At 42.1% G+C, this 22,375-nt stretch overlaps 1 protein-coding gene across 2 annotated transcripts in view; it reads left to right on the forward strand.

Annotated features, from left to right (window-relative positions):
* The window catches only part of PDK3 (pyruvate dehydrogenase kinase 3), an 87,080-nt gene that overhangs the window by 23,900 nt on the left and 40,805 nt on the right, over positions 1 to 22,375 (forward strand). For both annotated transcript variants that reach the window (XM_065915423.1, XM_065915424.1), the window contains exons 2-5: positions 2,744 to 2,885; positions 9,310 to 9,381; positions 13,401 to 13,585; positions 16,102 to 16,191. In XM_065915423.1, the coding sequence (XP_065771495.1) occupies positions 2,744 to 2,885; positions 9,310 to 9,381; positions 13,401 to 13,585; positions 16,102 to 16,191 (489 nt within the window). The remainder of the gene's footprint in view (positions 1 to 2,743; positions 2,886 to 9,309; positions 9,382 to 13,400; positions 13,586 to 16,101; positions 16,192 to 22,375) is intronic.

The raw sequence follows: 22,375 nt of genomic DNA on the forward strand, positions 1-22,375 counted from the left end.
AGTCCGTTTGATCTGGTACCCCGTGGCCTCGGGCTGTTGTGCTTTCTACCATCCGGTGTTATTAGTGATTGTGCTTTAATGAGTGCCCTCTTCTCAATTTTAAAAAACCTGTTCATGTGAAATGTTAAGCGCTTTTTAACCCTCGCCGCAACCTCTGTGAGCTCCGTCCCGTTCTTGGACGTGTCCTGACACTTGGTGTCATTCCTGAAGCCAGTGGGTGCTCAGGATTTAAACCCAAGTCTATCTCTGGCATCCGATCTTGGCATTACTCTTCTGCAGGCTCTGTCACCTTTTATCTCAATTCTGAAATGCACCAAACTTGACAAATGGAAGTTCTTTTTTCATACCCTTGGTGCTCAAACTCAGTCTGTGGCGAAACCTGGCTTGAAGTGACTTTGGGCCATGGTCTTCCGTGCTCAGTGTGGATGTTCACGGGTTGCACTGCACTTGTATTGTGTTTGTAGACTGAACGATTTCTTGCAGCGGATGTATTTGTTTTAACTTCTTAAAATCTGAAAACCTTTCAACTCAGAAGCCATCTAGCCCTGTGGGTTTCCAGAACAGACGTGAACCTGATCACCCCCTGTCACCTGCCTGCCCACCATCACCTCTCCTGACCCTCCCTCTTGTCCTGCTTCCCGCCACCCCACCACCACTGTGCTGTTCATCTGCGGCTCCTCGTGCTGTGGACTTGGCGACTTAAGCACATCAACTTTTATTACCCCCAAAACTCAGATAGAATACCAAGGTCATGCTGATAACTTCCAGTTACAATTCAACACCAGAGGGTTCTCTATCCCATTCCCTAACTTCCTTCTCCAGCAAGGAGAAGGTCATCATTTCTTTTGTGCTTTTTTAAAAAAAAGAAAATGTCCTTTCTGTATAACCAGAATACAAACTATTTCTCCTGGTACATGCAAATGTACATGCCCTTTTTAATTTAGATAATAGGTCTTTCATTTTTATAATGAGGTTCACCATAAGTTGTTTTGAAATATCAGCATTTTTAATGCACTTACAATGGTTCATCCATAAAAATTATATTTAGGCAGAACATTTCAGGAATGATTTTATATATATATATTTATATATAAAGTGAAGTCTCTCAGGCGTGTCCGACTCTTTGTGACCCCATGGACTGTAGCCTACCAGGCTCCGCTGTCCATGGAATTTTCCAGGTAATAGTACTGGAATGGATTGTCATATATATGTATATATTATAATCTGAAGCAAAGCAGCCTGAATCATTGTGTTAATCACCTGAGGCCAGATGAATGTGTATCGAGTAAGTATTGGAAGGTCATTGCTGAGATGCTACACTTCCTTCCTTTTTGGAGTATTTCCCTTAGGAGAAAAGGGAAAGGCAGAATTATTGATTAATTAAAGATTTATTGGAGGCCTTCAGTGTGCTACTCAATTAGAATGAGGAAAGTGAGGGATGGGTTAAGACTTTAATCTTTTATTCTGACTTTTCTGGAAATGGAGAAGGGGGCAGGGGGCATTGGGCAGAAGAGGTTCTGCAGATGAGCCTCCAAAGTGGGTTCTTTTATTTCCAGTCTCACTTGGTGAGGACAGGAAAAGAAGAAACCAGAACTGGGCTGGAAGTGTTAGAATGGGTTTACTTCTGAACCTCTAATTTGCTGCCTCATCACATGCTGAAGGAAGTGGAGAGTTTGGAGGTGAAGTTCATCCACTGAGCCCTGCTTCCCTCTCTCCGGGCCTGTTCCTGAGGTGACCCATTTCCCAGCAGCTCGCAGGGGACATGGGGAGTCGGGCAGGCCTATCCGATCGTGAGGGAGTTGGGCCGGACCTGTAAGTATCAGAGAGGATGGAAGAAGAACTAACATTCACTGAACACTTGGCTCCGTATCAGGCTCCGTACATGTTGCCACATGTCGTCTTTACAAAAGTGGATGTCTTCATCCCTATTTTACAGATTAAGGCAGCAGAGGCTCAGAAGTTAAGAAGCTTAAGAAGGGTTTCACACCCCCACAGGGGCGGAGTTGAGGCTGAAGCACATTTCTGTCCCCAGAGCTCCTGTCCTTGCTGTCACATCCTCGCTGGATTTACAGCAGAGTGGGCTTGGGGACAAGACCAGTCATGGAACCGCTGGGGTCACATGGCAGTCACATGGGCTCGGGGTCTTCACGTGGCCTGGTACCTTTTCTCTCACTGTGCCTCCACTCCACTGCTGAGGGCACCTGTGAGCTGGCTTCTTGGGCACCTCCCGAGTCCTGTGTCTCGGTCAGACCCAGGGTCTGCGGCTGCTTCCTGGTCCTGAGAGAAACACGTTTGAAGAAAGTCTTAGGGAACAGTCAACCCACAGTAGGTGAATGTTTGTGGAATGAATGGGTTTGTTGCCTTCTGGAAACCCCCGTGAACAGGAGTGTATTTACACGTTCTCCTAGTTTTCTACTTGGCAGTTTTCCCACAGCGTTTATTTGAAAACAAATTCCGATTATATCCCAGGTCACTTTTATACCGCCACTGGGAACACTAGGGCTGTATTTGTGCGGAGGGGAAAAACACAGCTTTCGAGGTTGCCTCTTGGAATAAACGCTCCTTTTCTATTCTAATTAAATTATTTTCTTAAGCTTGCTATTTCAGAGGATAAAGATTTAACTAGAGACTGCAGGGTTACTTAGTGTTTTCTTCCCAGCCAGTCACTGGGCTACCATGAGAACCCTTTATTATTCTATCTGTTAGGGTATAAAATCACAGAACATTTTTTATCTGTTAATAGGGAGAGATAATGCATGTGAGAAAACTTCATATATGTTCCTACGAAAGGAGCTTCCTGTGCGGCTGGCTAACACAATGAGAGAAGTTAATCTTCTGCCGGAGAACTTGCTTAACCGCCCTTCGGTGGGATTGGTTCAGAGCTGGTAAGTACATAGTGTGGGACAGACAGATGGGTCTACCCAGAATGCTCAGACATTTGGCATTGGGACCATTCTCCCTAAAAGTACACATAATGCTTCCTGTGGGTATGACTCATTCAGGATAGCTGGGTTTCTTAGGTAATTAAAGGGCCATTTTTTTTTTTTTTTAAACTGATATGACAATATATAGTTGTCCTAAGGAAAATGCTTTTCAACTGTACGAGACACTTCTTTGACTTTTCAACTTTTTTCTGGTTATAAATCTGAATTTTCAGGTAATTGAGAGTTTTAAGATTTTTTTTTTTTTGGATGCGGACCATTTTTAAAGTTGGTTGAATTTGTTACAGCATTGCTTCTGTTGCATGTTTTGAGTTTTTGGCCCTGAGTCACGTGGAATCTTAGCTCCTTGACCAGGGACTGAATCCACACCCCCTACATTGAAAGGCAAAATCTTAACCACTGGACCATCAGTGAAGTCCCGAGTTTTTTTGGTGGGGGAGGAGTGGTGGTGCAGAAATCTCAAGACAGTGTGTAATTGTCCTAAGGGAAATAACTTCTCAACTGTACCAGACACTTTCTTGACTTAATTTTTTTTTTTGGTTATAAATGTGATTTTTCATTGGGGAAAAAAAACAGGGAAGTGAAGAAAATTATGGAAAGAATACCAATGCAGTGGCCCCTGTGAGCAGGTCTCCCAATTCTTTGACTAGGGGAATGTTGCTAATTTGATCCAGTCTCTGTCATGGTTTTTTCTGTTTTTCCTTTTAAAAAAGTTTTTGGAAGATCTTACTTATTTTAGGACAAACTAAGTCATTTGAAGGGGAATGTCCCGAGTGAAAAAGATCAGCCACCTGCTGCGCTTCATCTGCCCCATGAAAAGTCTGAAAAATCTTAACAGGATAACTTAATGTGATGCTTAAAGCACATGCTGTCTAATTGAGGAGGTTGAGTTTGTGACTGAACTGCCCACTCGGTAGGCAGAGCGTGAGGCAGTGGCTGATTGGTAGGAGGGAAGACCAGATGGTGTATTTTTAGAAAGGGATTTACATGGAAATGCTTGTGTGTCTCCTCTGTATTCTCCAAGCAGAGAGCAAGTCCCCATGGAGAAAGCTGGAGGAGTGCATGAGGCCAGATACAAGGGGAGTGGAACCATTCATTAGTTGGTGTCTAGAGGATTAATGGAGACTGGGCTACTGAAGGAGGATGGCCATTCACCAGTCATTCCTCAGTAATGCTGGTTATAGTACATTCTTAGGGTTGAGAATGAGTCATTTGAGAAGCAGTCTATGGGTGGTCTTAGAGGTACAGTATTCAGTCCTCTTCCAGACAAGCAGCTATGGCTGGCACAGTGGCCCTGGGACCTAGGATAGCTCAGAGGCGGCGACCTTGGCTTCCATCTCAGAGTCGGTTGGATTTTGCCCTGAACTCATAGCTTGTTTCAGAAGCAGCAAGTATTATGCTTGCTTGCATGAGACTTTCTTATTGCTCTGAGACCATGATAAGAGATTTTCCATCACGAAGTATATAAGCACTATTCAGTTCAGTTCAGTCGCTCAGTCGTGTCCAACTCTTTGCGACCCCATGAATCACAGCACGCCAGGCCTCCCTGTCCGTCACCAACTCCTGGAGTTTACTCAAACTCATGTCCATCAAGTTGGTGATGCCATCTAGCCATCTCATCCTCTGTCATCCCCTTCTCCTCCTGCTCCCAATCCCTCCCAGCATCAGGGTCTTTTCCAATGAGTCAACTCTTCGCATGAGGTGGCCAAAGTATTGGAGTTTCAACTTCAGCATCAGTCCTTCCAATGAACACCCAGGACGGATCTCATTTAGGATGGACTGGTTGGATCTCCTTGCAGTCCAAGGGACTCTCAAGAGTCTTCTCCAATACCACAGTTCAAAAGCATCAATTTTTTGGTGCTCAGCTTTCTTCACAGTCCAACTCTCACATCCATACATGACTACTGGAAAAACCATAGCCTTGACTAGATGGACCTTTGTTGGCAAAATAATGTCTCTGTTTTTTAATATGCTATCTAGGTTGGTCATGACTTTCCTTCCAAGGGGTAAGTGTCTTTTAATTTCATGGCTGCAATCACCATCTGCAGTGATGTTGGAGCCCAAAAAAATAAAGTCTGACACTGTTTCCACTGTTTCTCCATCTATTTGCCATGAAGTGATGGGACCAGATGCCATGATCTTAGTTTTCTGAATGTTGAACTTTAAGCCAACTTTTTCACTCTCCTCTTTCACTTTCATCAAGAGGCTCTTAATTCTTCTTCACTTTCTGCCATAAGGGTGGTGTCATGTACATATCTGAGGTTATTGATATTTCTCCCAGCAATCTTGATTCCAGCTTGTACTTCTTCCAGCCCAGCGTTTCTCATGATGTACTCTGCATATAAGTTAAATAGTCAGGGTGACAATATACTTGTCATACGTGCCTTGACATACTCCTTTTCCTATTTGGAACCATTCTGTTGTTCCATGTCCAGTTCTAACTGTTGCTTTCTGACCTGCATATAGGTTTGTCAAGAGGTAGTCAGGTGGTCTGGTATTCGCATCTCTTTCAGAATTTTCCACAGATTATTGTGATCCACACAGTCAAAGGCTTTGGCATAGTCAATAAAGCAGAAATATATGTTTTTCTGGAACTCTCTTGCTTTTTTGATGATCCAGCGGATGTTGGCAATTTGATCTCTGGTTCTTCTGCCTTTTCTAAAACCAGCTTGAACATCTGGAAGTTCACGGTTCACCTATTGCTAAAGCCTGGCTTGGAGAATTTTGAGCATTACTTTACTAGTGTGTGAGATGAGTGCAATTGTGCAGTAGTTTGAGCATTCTTTGGCATTGCCTTTCTCTGGGATTGGAATGAAAACTGACCTTTTCCAGTCCTGTGGCCACTGCTGAGTTTTTCAAATTTGCTGCCATATTGAATGCAGCACTTTTACAGCATCATCTTTCAGGATTTGAAATAGCTCAACTGGAATTCCATCACCTCCACTAGCTTTGTTTGTAGCGATGCTTTCTAAGGCCCACTTGACTTAGCATTCCAGGCTGTCTGGCTCTAGGTGAGTGATCACACCATCGTGATTATCTGGGTCGTGAAGATCTTTTTTGTATAGTTTTTCTGTGTATTCTTGCCACCTCTTCTTAATATCTTCTGCTTCTGTTAGGTCCATACCATTTCTGTCCTTTATCGAACCCATCTTTGCATGAAATGTTCCCTTGGTATCTCTTATTTTCTTGAAGAGAGCCCTAGTCTTTCCCATTCTATTGTTTTCCTCTCTTTCTTTGCACTGATCCCTGAGGAAGGCTTTCTTATCTCTCCTTGCTATTCTTTGGAACTCTGCATTCAAATGGGAATATCTTTCCTTTTCTCCTTTGCTTTTAGCTTCTCTTCTTTTCACAGCTATTTGTAAGGCCTCCTCAGACCACCGTTTTGCCTTTTTGCATTTCTTTCCCATTCTATTGTTTTCCTCTCTCTCTTTGCACTGATCACTGAGGAAGGCTTTCTTATCTCTCTTTGCTATTCTTTGGAACTCTGCATTCAAATGGGAATATCTTTCCTTTTCTCCTTTGCTTTTTTGCTTCTCTTCTTTTCACAGCTATTTGTAAGGCCTCCTCAGACAACCATTTTGCCTTTTTGCATTTCTTTTCCATTGGGATGGTCTTGATCCCTGTCTCCTGTACAAAGTCACGAACCTCCATCCATAGTTCATCAGGCACTCTGTCTATCAGATCTAGTCCCTTAAATCTATTTCTCACTTCCACTGTATGGTCATAAGGGATTTGATTTAGGTCATACCTGAATGGTCTAGTGGTTTCCCCTACTTTGTTCAGTTTAAGTCTGAATTTGGCATGTTCATGATCTGAGCACTATTAGGGGCCTGCTACTGGGCTGGGAATTCTGGGTAGGCTAGCTGTCTTTCAATATTACTCTATCACCCCCGATTTCTGAATCCAGTTCAGGAGCATGAGTTGTCTTGACTTGTCACTTTCCTTTCTTTTTGAAAGCGAATCTTAAGTATACTGGGCCATGAAGCTCTCCTGAGTCAGAGTGTGTTCTCTGTGCCTTCTTGACTTGCAGGCTGAGAAGCTCAGCAAAGTCTTCGACCTCTTTCCACTTATAACATCTTTTTAAATGACATCCCCTTCCGTAAGGTTGGTATGCCAGCCTGAAAATCTGCTGACATGTGGCAGGCCTGAGGGCATCACTGTGGATGGCTGCCTGTGGCCTCTTAGGATGGCTTGACCTAATGATTTTAAGTGTCTAATTCATAGCCTTAAATGCTCAGAAACTGTATTAAAAAAATATTCTGAGATGAACATGCTTCAGTATCATGCATTGTCACAAAGTTCAGGTGAGGCTGATTAATAAGACGTCATTCTTTTTTGTGTGTTTATAAGCTAAACAGTCATGTTTAGTTGTTGGCGTGCCTTCATCCTCTGTCCAAAGCAGAAGAGTAGGATTAGTAGTAATTAGTTACTAAAAATAATTAGGATAAGGGATAATTATAATTTGTTCAGACATGTTCAGACCCAAAGCAGAGGTCACACACCTCTAAGTAATTGGAATCTCTGAATCACGTTATTACCTCCATTCTCCAGATCTTTGTTGGACACATTATTGCTTACGCTGACCCTGACTGAGATATGTTGGTATTCCTAATCAACAACAGGACCTGTTTCAAAGGGCCTAAAAGAGGCATAGATGGGGAAACAGTGGCAACAGTGACAGACTTTATTTTGGGGGGCTCCAAAATCACAGCAGATGATGACTGCTGCTATGAAATTAAAAGATGCTTGCTCCTTGGAAGAAAAGTTATGACCAACCTAGACAGCATATTAAAAAGCAGAGACATTACTTTGCCAACAAAGGTCCATCTAGTCAAGGCTATGGTTTTTCCCGTAGTCATGTATGGATGTGAGAGTTGGACTATAAAAAAAAGCTGAACGCTGAAGAATTGATGCTTTTGAACTGTGGTGTTGGAGAAGACTCTTGAGAGTCCCTTGGACTGCAAGGAGATCCAACCAGTCCATCCTAAAGGAGATCCGTCCTGGGTGTTCATTGGAAGGACTGATGCTGAAGCTGATACTCCAATATTTTGGCCACCTGATACGAAGAACTGACTCATTTGAAAAGACTGATTCTGGGAAAGATTAAAGATGGGAGAAGGGGATGACAGAGGATGAGATGGTTGGATGGCATCACCGACTCAGTGGACATGAGTTTGGGTAAACTCCGGGAGTTGGCGATGGACAGGGAGGCCTGGTGTGCTGCAGTCCATGGGGTCGCAAAGAGTCGGATACGACTGAGCGACTGAACTGAACTGAAAAGACGCATTCTTTCTCCTCAATTTACATGTTGATGAATTTAAGTTAACTCTGAGAGAGAATCTTCTTTATTTCTGATTCTAACTTCTTAGCATCCTTTTCAGGGCCACACACTTGCTTATTAAATATTCTATGTACTTTTTTTTTGGTAATCAGACTGCAGACTTGGTGTCCCAGTTAGGATACGTGTATTAGCAAGTTAGCAGAAAATCCAACTAAGCCTGACTGAAGCAATAAATGGTGACTAAGATCCACCCATAGGATGAGCTTTTGGAGTTGGTGTAATTCAGAGAGTCACGAGATTTTCAGGGTCCTACTTTCCATGGGGTTGAGTTCATTCATTTCAGCTCAGTCACTCAGTTGTGTCCTACTCTGCGACCACATGGACTGTAGCACGCCAGGTTTTCCTGTCCATCACCAACTTCTGGAGCTTGTTCAAACTCACGTCCATTGAGTTGGTGATGCCATCCAACCATCTTGTCCTCTGTCCTGACTGGATTTTTCTCCTGGTGACAGAATGGCTGCAGTAGTTCTAGGCTTTACATCCATGCACCTCTCTCCCAAAGACCACCAGCAAATCTACTGTCATTTTACTGGCCTGAATTGAGGCTCCATTCTTGAGCCAACCTCTGAGTTCAGGGAAATGCAGTGTGGTGACAGGCTTAGACCAAGACTATCAGACTGATTAGGAATTAGTGACAAGAGGAATAGGATTACCCAGAGGAAAACTGGCCACTCAGGAGCTCTGCATAGTATCAGCTTACCTTGAAGCACTTGGGTTCCATGGGAGAGCAAGGGGATTGGATGGATACCTGGGTGGAAATTTAAGGTACTCTAAGGCTTCCCTGGTGCCTCAGACGGTAAAGAATTCGCCTGCAATGCGGGAGACCTGGGTTCGATTCCTGGATCGGGAAGATTCCCTGGAGAAGGGAATGCTACCGACTCCAGTATTCTGGCCTAGACAATTCCATGTACTGTATAGTCCATGGGGTCACAAAGAGTTGGACATAACTGAACTGGCTGGTGACAAAGGAAGAGGGGAAGGAGGCTGGATGTTGGGTAGGCAACTAACACAGTATCTCTTTTTCAGGTATATGCAGAGTTTTCTTGAACTTCTAGAATATGAAAATAAGAGCCCTGAAGATCCGCAGGTCTTGGATAAGTAAGTAGGACACCAAACTTACCTGAAAGTCAAAAAAATGTTTTGGTAAATGGGACTCATGTCATTGAGAGCCAAGAAGTACAAGTGGGATGGAAGCATTAGGTTTCTTAATGGGTAACAAAATAGCTCAACATTGCAGTTTTTTAGTTAATTTATTTTAATTGGAGGATAATTACAATATTGTGATGGTTTTTGCCATATATCAACATGAATCAGCCACAGGTATACATGTGTGTCTCGTCCCCCACCGATCCTGAACCCCCTTCCCACTTCCCTCCCCACCCTATAAATTCGAGCTAAGAATGTAACTAGTACCAGGAGACCCTTCAAATTACACCTCCTGATCTAATTCTTAATACTTGTGCTTCTTTCTGGTGAACTGGAGCTGGGCACCTACTGTAGATATTGCAGTAAATGTTCCACCTAGTGGTAGTTTTAAGAACGCACTGACCTCTGTGTATACATGAGTTTATGTACTTAGTCCCTTATGATTTGTTTTTAAAGTTTCAGTGCAGTATAACATTTGAGCTCAGAGAAAAGATAATGCTTTTATTCTGGAGACGCATAAAAGTATGCTATTAACATAACTTCTGAATTCTGTTGCTGCTTTTAGGCACAGAGACTGCTAAATTTGCAAGCTGATGGAAAATATTTCCAATTTTTCTTTTTCATTTAACCAGAAAACACCCAGCTCTGAGTGTGTTTTTTTTCCCCCCGCCAAGAGAAATTGTGTCCTCTTCCCATTATTTTTCTCGTCTTCCATGTACCCATCATTGAATGCATATGGCAGGCCTGTTGTGCTGCAGAATTTCCAGATAGAAACCTGGCCCTCATCATTATGACACCAAATGCCTTACATGTAGGTGTTCCATAAAAAGAACTAAGAAATATCACATTACATAAGTGACCTTAGCTCAAGGCATTTAACCCAGCTGTCTCAATTGACAGATAAGGAAACTGAGGTCCGAGTTGTGAAGTGACTTCCCCAAGATTGTAACATCAGTTCAGAGCAGAGCTGAGTCTCTAAATCATGTTTACTCTTCCTCAGTACAGTTGCTCTTTGCAGTGCACCATATTGCCAGAACTGCTGGTCTGAGTTGTGAGTAGCTACGTCAGATGTACTTGTAAAGTAAAATGCAAAGGAAAAAAAGTCCTGACCTGTTTTTACTTCGCTAGATGTTTTGTTAATGGTGAAATGTGGAAGAGGAGGCATTGGATTAGAGCCCCGGCTGTAATGTTTTCCTTGGTACAGGCCTTTGCTGTCATTTGTTATCAAAGTTAAATGAATCGAATCCAGAAGCTTTGTTTTCACCAAAGTCCTTAGCTAGTGACAGTTTGTTTGGCTGGTATCCTGCAAATAAGGACTGACCTCTCTAGCTTCAGATTTGGGGATATAAGTTTGTGAGCATCTGTGATATTACATTTCTGCTGTGTGCTTCTGCAGTCTTGTGATTTATGGACACAAGTCTTTAGAAGCTGCCAACTGCTGGATCCAGTGTGTACAAGATCATAATGATAACAGCTCTCACTGAGTTTCAGTAACCTGCCCAGGTTGCCATGAAGCTAGTTGGGAGACTTGAGGTTGTAGAAGCCAGATGCTTGTGGTGAAGGAAGGAATGGGGAGTCCTGTTCATCGTAGCATCCTTTTCTGCTTAGTGAGAGGTTATACAGGAGTTGTGAGCAGGGAAATCATAAGTAAAGTGGAAGTAGCAAAGAAGATGAGGATGTTGATCATAATGACAAAGTTTAGAAGAGCCCCGGGACTTCCATAGTGGTCCAGTGGTTAAGTCTCTGTCTTCTTATGCAGGGGGTGCCGGTTCGATCTCTGATCAAGGAACTAAGGTCCCCTGTGCCACAGTGCTGTGGTTAATCACTCAGTTGTGTCCGACTCTTTGTGACCCCATGCACTGTAGCCCACCAGGCTCCTCTGTGGAAATTGTCCAGGCAAGAATACTGGAGTGGGTTGCCTTGCCCTCCTCTAGGGGATCTTCCAAACCCAGGGATCGAACCCAGGTTTCCTGCATTGCAGGCAGATTCTTCACTGTCTGAGCCACCAGGGAAGCCCAGGGTGTGGCCAAAAATGTAAAATGAAGTAAGACTTATTGAAAAAAGAAAAGGAGCCCTAGAAGATTGGGAAAGTAGTCTGAGAATTGAACCATTGAGGCAAGTCTCCTCCCTACAGATAAGTTGAGTCACTTTCCTGCTGTAATGAATTGTTACACTTTAGTAATATTTCATTATGAATACATTGGGAAGAGCATTGTGTAAAGGATAAATGGTCCATTAGAAAATTTCTAATGAATAACTTTGACCTTCTAATTTCTGAGTTGACTTATTCATCTTTGCTGTCTCTGTACATATATATTTATTACAGAAGAGTTTCATCATTGAGAAACATAAAACTATGCGGATAGTCACTCCAAATTTCCATTACTGAGAAATTAAATTACTGTTAACATTTTCCTTCCATCCATACTTTTAACTTGGCATACGTGTTTCTATATGTGCAGAATGCTTTGTTTTGTTTTTTACAAAAATAACAGTGTCAGCATTATAGGTCTACCCCATCGTTAGTAATTTCATAGTGATCCACCTGTAGATAAGTCAGATGACTTGACCTCCTGTTACTGGGTTTAGAATAGTTTGTGGTCTTCTTGCTACCCTAAGTAGTGCTCTAAAGAACAGCTCTGAAATATAATTGTTGACCTTATCCAGTTCTTTTCCTGGAGTCAGTTCCTGTGAGTGGAATAACTTTCTTTGGGCTTTTGATACAGGCTGCTCAGTCGCCCCTAGAAATTCATCAGATAAGTGCCCACTGTCTAGCCAGCAGTGGTTATTCTTTGCTGGTCCGGTAAGCATAGTGTTGCATTGTTTTAATTTACTTTTCTTTTGTTATTTCGAAGGTGAACTTATTGGCATTTGCATGCCCTCTGGTGCATTTTCTGTTGATACCAGGCCCCTTGCCTAGTTTTCTGTTAGGGTGTGATCATCTTTACCTTTACTAAGAATAGTAACTCTTGTGAATATATTTTTCTCAGATTTCACTTTTCTTGTGTCCTTATAAAATTGCTGAGATCCTATACAGTCCTATGATTTGTTTCTTCATGGTTTCTGCCTTTGGTATTAGGCTTAGAACAGTCTTCCTTACTTCCAAGGTTATATACTTACCTGATTTTCTTCTTTCTTTTCTACCGTTTCAACCTTTTACATTTAAGTTTTTTAACCCATTTTTGGGCGTAAGGTTTGAAATTGGGGCATGACTTACATTATTAGTCAGCTATCCCAACTAATTTGTTTCCCTGCTGACTTACATTGTCACTTCATCATCAGTATTGCTGAATTTTTACACACGCATTCTCATTCATCCTCGATCCTGGTTCCAAGGTTTTTATTTGGCTCCATTGACTTGCCTTTCTGTTCTTAGTTACCATTCTCAATATAGTTTTCCCTCTACACCTTTACAATAATGTACCCAAATATTTGAATAGGTTTGTCTTAATCACCTTTGTTTTATCTATGTTCCATTACTATTTTACTGCTGTGAGAAATTTGCTTCAAAATTTTGCTTTTAAATGGTTTGACATCGTTTATTTCTTCATGGAAGCTATCTTTTTAAGACTCCATCATAAATCCTTGGAGATTTTTGGTATTGTCTTCATGTTGTCAGAAGAAACATCAATAAATTCTGCAGTTATGTATTCAGCAAACATTTATAGAGTCTGTTTCATATGTTATCATTTATCTAGAAAGTCAGTGGATTCCTAAAAAGGTATTTGAGCATTCTGTTTCTTTATTTAAAAAGTTAAGTATTTCCGAAGGAAGACTTTCTGTAGAAAGCTTCAAGCAAAAACTGGGTAATCTAGTTTCTTGTGAGTAATTCTTTGTAGCCTATGATGATAATGATGGCTCTGCCTATAAAAATACCAGCAGGTAAATAGTTCCAAAATAAAGCTGGGAAATTTGTGCATTAGTCCATGAAACATAAAGACTGACTACTTTTTTGTTTCCTTCCCATGCAGCTTTCTACAAGTCCTAATTAAAGTCAGAAATAGACACAATGATGTGGTTCCTACAATGGCCCAAGGAGTGATCGAGTACAAGGAGAAGTTTGGGTTTGATCCATTCATTAGCAGTAACATCCAGTATTTTCTGGACCGATTTTATACCAACCGCATCTCTTTCCGCATGCTTATTAACCAGCACAGTAAGTTGGGTTTTCTTGGTCCACTTTTGAAAAGATAACCAGAATGATTTCACCCAGATGTTTTCTTACCGCTTCACTTTCAATTTACTGATCTGCATTTTTGTCTAGAAATTTTACTTCTAGGTCAGTTTTTCCTAAGTGAGTCCTGTCTATGAAAAAGCTAATCTTTAGAACTCTCAGTTAAAGGAAATTCTTGAGAGGCTTTTTGGATACTCATATTAGAGACAGGACCACTGCCTGCCTTTTAAGCCTCTGCTGTTATGTTGCTGGTGGGACATAGTACCTGGCAGGCACCTGGCAGCCTGGTGTTCATCTCTGAATACTTCCAATGTCTCTAGAGTCGGTTCTAATCTTTATCCTGGATGGCACATGGTTTCCTTTTTTGGTTTTAAAAACAATGATACTGAGAATATACTGGGAATATTGAATTGGCATGTTGGCAATATGAGCAATTGATCTTACTTTTCACAGTGATCAGTGAAATCAGATTATGTGGAATTGTCAAACCCTAATCTTGTATTGAGAGTTTTAATCTCCTCTCTAGGCTGATAAGCAGATAAGAAAAGAATAACTAAAATTCTCTCCACAAAACTTTTAAACTCATTTTCAGTGTGTCTCTGTGTCCAATTTCGTAACTTTTATGAAAAAGCATCCAGGTGTCTATAGAGTCTAATTCATCCTCTGTTGAGTCAGAAAATGGACAGAGCATCTTTATTTTAGTAATATTACTTTATTTGGATAGCAAATGTTACACAGCTGTTAAATGTGAGTTTGTTCTAAATGTATGTCTGTTGAAAATGTAAATATTTGGCAATTTACAGGAAATTTAAAAGAAAAAAAAAGAACCCCAGTACTATTGAATTAAACTACTTAGATAATCACAATTTCTTACCTGAATATGTGTGTCCAAATATATATGTACATGGTTTTCGATCATTAAGCTTGTGCATCTCTTGTTTTTCTTCCACTTAATCAGTTGGCACTTTACATATTGGCCTAATGTCCATGTTTGTCCTCTTTCATAATTAAAACCTTCACCTACTTTATTTAAGCATTTTCCTTTCATGGAGTCTAAGTTATTTCCCATTTCTTGTTTGACTTAAAAATAGGCACACATATAAACATTTGCATTCAGATTGCTTTTTTCTTTGGAGGGGTCTCCTTTTGGCTTTTTAGAAAAATTTAATTGGAGGATAATTGGTTTACAATGTTGTGTTGGTTTCTGCCATACCACAACATGAATCAGCCAAAATTACGCATATTTTATAATTATAAAGTACACAATTTGTACAATTGTATAAACTATAAATTTATTGTATAAATTGTCCTCCCTGTTGAACCTCCTTCCTACCCCATCCCACCCTTCTAGGTTGTCACAGAGCACCAGATTGAGCTCCCTGTGTTATATAGTAACTTCCCACTGTTTTACACGTGGTTGTATGTAATGGACTTCCCTGGTGGCTCAAACGGTAAAGCATCTGTTTACAATGCAGGAGACCTGGGTTCAATCCCTGGGTCGGGAAGATCTGGAGAAGGAAATGGAAACCCACTCCAGTATTCTTGCCTGGAAAATCCCATGGACAGAGAAGCTTGGTAGGCTATGGTCCATGGGGTCGCAAAGAGTCCGGCACGACCCAGTGACTTCACTGTGTGTATGTGTCAGTGTTACTATCTTTAATTGTCCCACCCTCTCCTTCCATACTATGTTCATAAGTCTGTTCTCGCATCTCCATCTCTATTCTTGACCTTTAGATAGGTTCATCGGTATCATTTTTCTAGAATCCATATATATGCGTTAATATCAGATACTTTTTTTTTCTCCTTCTGACTTATTTCACTGTGTATAAGAGACTTTAGGCTCCATCCACCTTACTAGAACTGACTCAAATTCATTCCTTGTTATGACTGAGTAATATTCCATTGTATATATGTACCACAACTTGGGCTTTTTTTTCAGAAGTTAAATTTTGCAAACCTTGTATATTATGAAAGTAGTTGAGTGTTCTCTTAAAAACACTTGCACAAATAGTGTAGTACGGTGAAAGTAATCTACGATTGAGGCATTTGAGTGTTCATGGTAAAAGACCCTTTGTAAGCCTCGCCTAATGCTGCAGACTATTTTGTAAGTATTTAGTGAATGTTGGAATAACTGTCTAGGATAGTGCTGAGAAGGTGGGTTAACTTGACTCAGGATGGAAGGAAGCTGTTTTTCAACCAGATCACATTGGATCGGGGAGAGCAGGTTGGATAGATGCTTCATGTTGCTGCTTTAGGACCTGCTAACTGCATGTGACAGTCTCACGGCATGGCAGGTCCTCCATTGTACGATAACTGATCACCGACCAGTTGAATGGATTCTGTTACTCTAAGTCACTGTGGATGTTAAAACAGCTTTCACAATGAAAGGATCTTTTCAAAACTTAAAAGCCCCGAATTCTTCCCCTGCCTGACCAAACCTGACAAAACCTAGCCGGGTTTGTTTTTAATCCTCTCCCTTTTCTCTTGGGTGTGTTTAGCACTTCTGTTTGGCGGTGACACCAATCCTGCGCATCCGAAACACATCGGAAGTATTGATCCCACCTGCAACGTTGCTGATGTTGTGAAAGGTAAGGAGGCCAGTGTCATGTTAGGGGTTTCGTTTTGTTGGGATGCGTTAGGGATGCGATTTCGTTGAGGCAGCTTAGCTGTAGGGTTATGGCATTGAACTGTTTGCTGGTTCATCAGACCACTGTGGGCCCAAGCCGCATGATCCAAATATGATCTGTTCTTTCTTGGCAGCTCAGGCAATGATGCATAATTTGTAATGCTCAAAATGGGAGTTTGTACTTCACGGACCAGGGTTTTTCTTGTAGTTCTAGCTAAATGGCAAATATTTATGAGTTTAAGTAAGAGTCTAAGATTTGATTACCACCACTGAAAATTTGAGATTATAAACCCTTGTTATAAAATTCAGCTGAATTCACGCATTGGTTAAAAAGTAGGCATCTTACTGACATGCCCTCCAGGTTGTAGATTCTATGAGGCATTTGCGCTCATGGGTTCACTGGACATTGAGCTGGGCTCTGGTCCATTAGCCTCAGGGTATAACAGAGCCCATTAGAACAGCATTTTCCTCAATTTTCACTTAAGGTAAATGCTAGCTCCAGAAAGCCTTCCTGGTTTTAAATGATTGAGTGGGTTCCTGGCCCTCTCCAGTTTTTTTTTTTGGTGTTATGGTTACTCTGCGCAGCCTCACATTCTGAGACTGTCCCCTTTCCTGGATCGTGTCTCCTGCGGCCTTCCTCTAAACCCACATCTTACCCTGTCATGACCATCGGTCTCCCAGATTGTCATCAGGATCTCTGTTGCTCTTCTTTTGTCTGGATTGTGTAGCTAGGTGAGAATAGGTAGAAGAGGGCTTGGTCTCTTTGGCAAAGCTCTCAAGCCCGCCTCAAGTGGAGTGACCTTTGCCAACAAAGTTTAGAGGGCCAAGGGAGGAGACCCACTGTGGGCAGCCTCCCTGGTGGGGGAACAGACCAGATCTTCAGCTGCTGAAGCTAAGGAAAACCTGTCTTACTAATATTTGGTTACCCTGGGTATACCCCCGGTGGTCTTAGCTCAGCCAAGGCTTGTCAGGCTGCCTTGGCCTCTGTTTAGTTAGAAAACATGTACTCACATTACTCCAGTTATAAGTGAATAGGCTCGGCTTCAGCTCCCAAAGATACCTGTAGGTTTCTCTCTCATAAGATAACCCTCTGCGGGCCCCTGGCAGCGGAGGGAAGCAGGATCCATCTGACCAGGGCTTGTATGTTCACCTGGCCCTAGCCCAGTAGCTTTTATGATCCAGAAAACCTGGTTCACGTAGTCAACTGCCATATGTGTCTTATGGACAAGACACATCTCCATAAAGCAAAAGGGCATTATAATATTGATACATTGCATAGATGCCTTTTCTCTTGAACTGCCAGCAGTTTGAAGTCAGGGTTTTTGTCTTATACTTACATTGCAACTCACCTAGAACTTAGTATATACCTGTATACATGGTCAGTAAATACTCCTTGGCTTCAGAGATGTCCAACCTCTGGTAATTTACTTAAAAAAAAAAAAACTTTATTGCAGTACAATTCACATACCATCCAATTCACTCATTTAAAGTGTACAATTCAGGGATTTCTAGTATGTTCACAGTTGTGCAGCTGTCACCATAATCCAATTTTAGAGATGTTACATCACCCCACAGAGAAAATCCCATGCCCATTTGAAGTCACTCCCCACTACCCCTCTCCCCAGCCCTAGGCAACCACTAGTTTACTTCCTGTCTCTACAGATATTCCTATTCTGGACATGTCATATAAATGAAGTGATACAGTGTGTGGTCTTTTGTAATTGGTTTCTTTCACTTAGCGTAATGTTTTCAAGTGTCATCCATGTTATAACATAAATTGGTACATCATTTCTTTTTATGGTCGAATACTATTCTATTGTGTGAATAGATTGCATTTTGTTTTATCTGTTCATCAGCTGATAGACATTTAGATTAGCTAGGTGACCTTGAATATGTTATATAACGTCTTTGGGCCTCAGTTTCTTCATCAATAAAATGGTGCTCTTGGCAATTCACCTGTATCCTAGGGTTAAATGAGCTAACATAAGTAGAGCTCCTGAAGCAGGGCAAGCACCCAACAAGGGCTGGAGGTAGACAAGTTCATGAGCGTCCTGGGGCAATCCCGTGAGTCATGTGCCTTCTCACTTATACCATTGATTGTGTAATAAGTTGGTGCCTTTGCATTTGTTTGTGGCATAAATTGTTGTTGTTCAGTCACTAAGTCTTGTCTGACTCTTTGCGACCCCATGGACTGCAGCACGCCAGGCTTCCCTGTCCTTCACCATCTCCCGAAGTTTGCTCACACTCAAGTCCATTGAGTCAGTGATGCCATCCAACCATCTCATCCTGTTGTCCCCTTCTCCTCCTGCCTTCAATCTTTCCCAGCTAGTCAGCTCTTCACATCAGGTGGCCAAAATTATTGGAGCTTCAGCATCAGTCCTTCCAATGAATATTCAGGTGTAAATTATAAAATATTTAAAATCATTTAGGACATTGATAAAACAGTTGAATATTTGATGACACCCATTGGAGTGGGTAGCGATTCCCTTCTCCAGGGTATCTTCCCAACCCAGGGATCGAACCCAGGTCTCCCACATTGCAGGCAGATTCTTTACCAGCTGAGCCATTAGGGAAGCCCAGATGTTCAAGAAAAATTGTTAATTTTTTAGGTGTGATATTGGCATTGTGGTTATGTTTGTTTTAAAGGCATCCTTAGCTTCAAGAGAGGTTCTTTGAAATACCAAACTTGATACAAAATGCCATGTGGGATTGATTCCAGGGAGCGGGCAGTGAAAAAGACTGGGCTGTGTTGGGAAGCATCAAGTCTTGTGATGAGCACACAGGGATTCTTGACACTGCTCTGTGCTTATTGTCTCCGTTTGCAGTTCTTCACGATAAAGCTGTAAAAATATACTCCTTTTTTATCATCTCAGTGTTTCTCCCCAAAAAGTCTCTCACTCATTTTTAGAGAGGTCATAGCCATGAGTCAGTGTAAGTAGAGAACTAATGGGCATTCTCGGCAGTTGTTAGCGCTGCTGTCTGGTGAGTCAGAGGGGGAGGCTGGACGCTGGCAGAGAGCAAGAGCCGGTGTTTGCAGCCCTTATTGTCTGTGTGGCTCTTACTATACTTACTGTATCCTGCCGCTTGGCATCATTTGTATCAATGCTCCTGTTGGTCTCTCGAAAGTGAAAGTTACTCAGTTGTGTCCGACCCTCTGCGACCCCATGGCCTATATGGTCCATGGAATTCTCCAGGTCAGAATACTTGTGAGTGGATAGCCTTTCCCTTCTCCAGGGGATCTTCCCAAACCCAGGTCTCCTGCATTGCAGGTGGATTTTTTTTACCAGCTGAGCCACCAGGGAAGCTCTAACGGGGGTGTACATTCCTAAAAGGCTGGAATTACTCTCATCCATGCTTGCATCGCTTTTCTCAGGGACAGAAGTTTTGTACCAAACACTAGCCGAGGATTATGTGCAAGACAGTTGGATCAATATTTGAAAGAAAAAAACCTAGAAGTTTTTCTGTCTCCTGCTTTCTTGGGCCTTTTCAGTCAAGGCTTTGACCCTGGGCCACTTGGCCCCCTCCCTCACTCTGGGCTCACTCACAGCTTTATCTTCACTCCTTCTCCTGCCCTTTTTGACTCTGTATGCAGCAAACCCTCCTGTTAGGGTGAACACAGTTTATTCCATCCATCCTCTCATGGAATCATTCCTACTGCTTGTCTGGAACAACTGAAAGGCAAAGCTCACCCCCATGCCCCTCTGCCGCCTCCCCCAATGCACCGCTACCCCTCACACCCATGAGGGGTGGGGCAAAGACTGCCCTGCTCCCACACCCCACCACTTCTTTCAAACCGTTTTTCATTTCTTAATAACCTCTTTCCTTAAGGAAGACAACAGTGGGGGCTGGTTTCAGATTCTGAAAGTGCATGAACCTTTGAAGCAACTTCCACACCATCAGCTCTTCTGCCACCTTCAGATTGCACCACAGCACACTGAGGGCGCTTGGCTTGGACATACTTTCTAGAACGCAGTGGTGCTTCTTCCGCTTGATGAGGCCTGTGTTAACTAAGGGTCACTTGTCTTCAAACTGTCGGTGTAAGTTATACCACATGCATATGTATGAACACACATAATTTATTTATGCGTTATGTAAACTGAAGAAATGTGAGTACAGAAAAGAAACTGATTTCCATAAAAATCAGGTTGAATGCTTTGGAAAGGCTTGATAAAAAGAGTTTCTTAAAAATGTAATGAAATAACTGTGAACAAGGTAACTTGTTACCTTGACCTTGACAGGGCAGCGGTGAGTAAAAATCTGAGAAAGAATCTGCACTCAGATTGCTTGACAAGTATCTTTAGTGCACTTTAAAGAAATAGAAATTGGAATTCATAAAGAAATAGAAATTGGAATTCATAGCTGTATGTGGTATTATTTATCTACGAAATATGACCTGGAACCCCTATTCAAAGGAGGGACTTCGGCCTTACGTGAAAAGATTAGTAGAGGAATAAACTGTGTATTCATATGTATATTTTAGGTTAATATTTACATTTATAGTCATATTTTATGGTTTCCTACTATCCAACTTTTTTGTCAATCATCCAACTCCTATTCCCAGTTTGGTCAGTTAAGAGGACTAATACCATATTGTTGTTGTTGAGTCACTAAGTCATGTCTGACTCTTTTCAACCCTATGGACTGCAGCACACCAGGCTCCTCTGTCCTTTATTATCTCCTGGAATTTGCTCAGATTCATGTCCATTAAGTTGGTGATGCTATCTACCCATAACAAGTGTTCACCGAAGAAAACAGAGAAAATGTGGGAAAAGATGGAAGAGAGTAAAAATCACCTGTCTTCGTAACCCAGTGAGAGCATTGTTTTCTACATTTGAATTCATACCCACTTTACAGACTGGTATGCAGCTGTGAGTAGCGTGCATCTCTCTATGAAACCTGTAGTACATGTGTATTTCCCCGTCTCCAGTGCTAGTGCCCGCCACACACCATCTTCCTGGATGAATTCAGTATCTGAATTGCTATACTCATAACCTCTACATTCAGTTGGTTTTCCCAGCCAGGTATATATAATCCTTATTCCTCAGTGAGGCACTAGTCTTAAATCAGCTACCTTTCCTGCCATGGCAGAATTGGCTTGACAGCCTTGCAGGAAACATGAAGGTCTCTTTCCTTCTTGTGGACAAAGCACATTTTAATAGCTTTCTGTTTTGTGCCCTGTGGACCCCATTCTTAATTCTCTGAGTGTGTGGATACCCAAGTAGAAGCTCTTTCTGGTTCAAAATAAGTCTGAGAAAGAATCAACAAGGCAGAGAACACCAGCTCTCAGAAGGCCTGGAAGTTCTTCATGTCTTCTAGCAAAAAGACACTGGAGCCTCCACTGCTGGGTGCCCCGGGGCAGCCATCAGAGTCCTCAAGGCTCCAGGCCTCTCCAGCTCTTCTTCCCAATCCACCCGCCCCGCCAGTACCGTCAGAAGAGGAAGGGATGCATGTCAGCATCTGCAACTCTTCCCTCTGCCTTCCTTTTTTGAAGACAGTTGGTATTTTTTTCACTGGTTTTTCGCCTTCTCCTCTTTGCTTCTGAGATTTCTCAGTTAATCTTCTAACTCAGCATCTCTGTCTCTCATATTTTTTCCCTTTCCTTTTGTTTTAGGAAGCTTGATGTAGAGGGTGTAGGGGTTCTAAGTTCTAATGACAGCTCTGCTGTTGATTTTCTCAGCTGTGAAGGTCCTGCATGGTGTAAGCATAGTCAGATGTCAGCACCAAATGACCTGTGTGTGTGTGTGCGCGCACGCACGCACGTGCACATGTACACACATGTGCCTATACATGGGCATGCACATGCGCATGTGTGTTTTATAGCCTTAGGAAGCCTTAAGGAACTAACAGTGATCCCATACTTAGATCTCTTGAGACAGACTCTAGGAAACTTTTGTGTAGAAGGTAGGGACAATATTTGTATTTTTGACTAGACAGTTGTATAAATGTGTTAGAGTGGGGCGCATCCTGCATCACAGTAATCGAATGCGCAGCACACTGAAGCGTACCTCCTTGCTGCTCACTTAGCACATTAATATCTACCTTTACACATCTGCAAATTACAGCCTCCTGGCAGTGAATGCTAGAATTAGTGAGCAGTTCCCATTATCCTCTGGGAGGCGCCTTCCATTGTGACTGTTCCCCCTCCT

The sequence above is a fragment of the Muntiacus reevesi genome, chromosome X (genome assembly GCF_963930625.1).
Source record: "Muntiacus reevesi chromosome X, mMunRee1.1, whole genome shotgun sequence".
Lineage (NCBI taxonomy): Eukaryota > Metazoa > Chordata > Mammalia > Artiodactyla > Cervidae > Muntiacus > Muntiacus reevesi.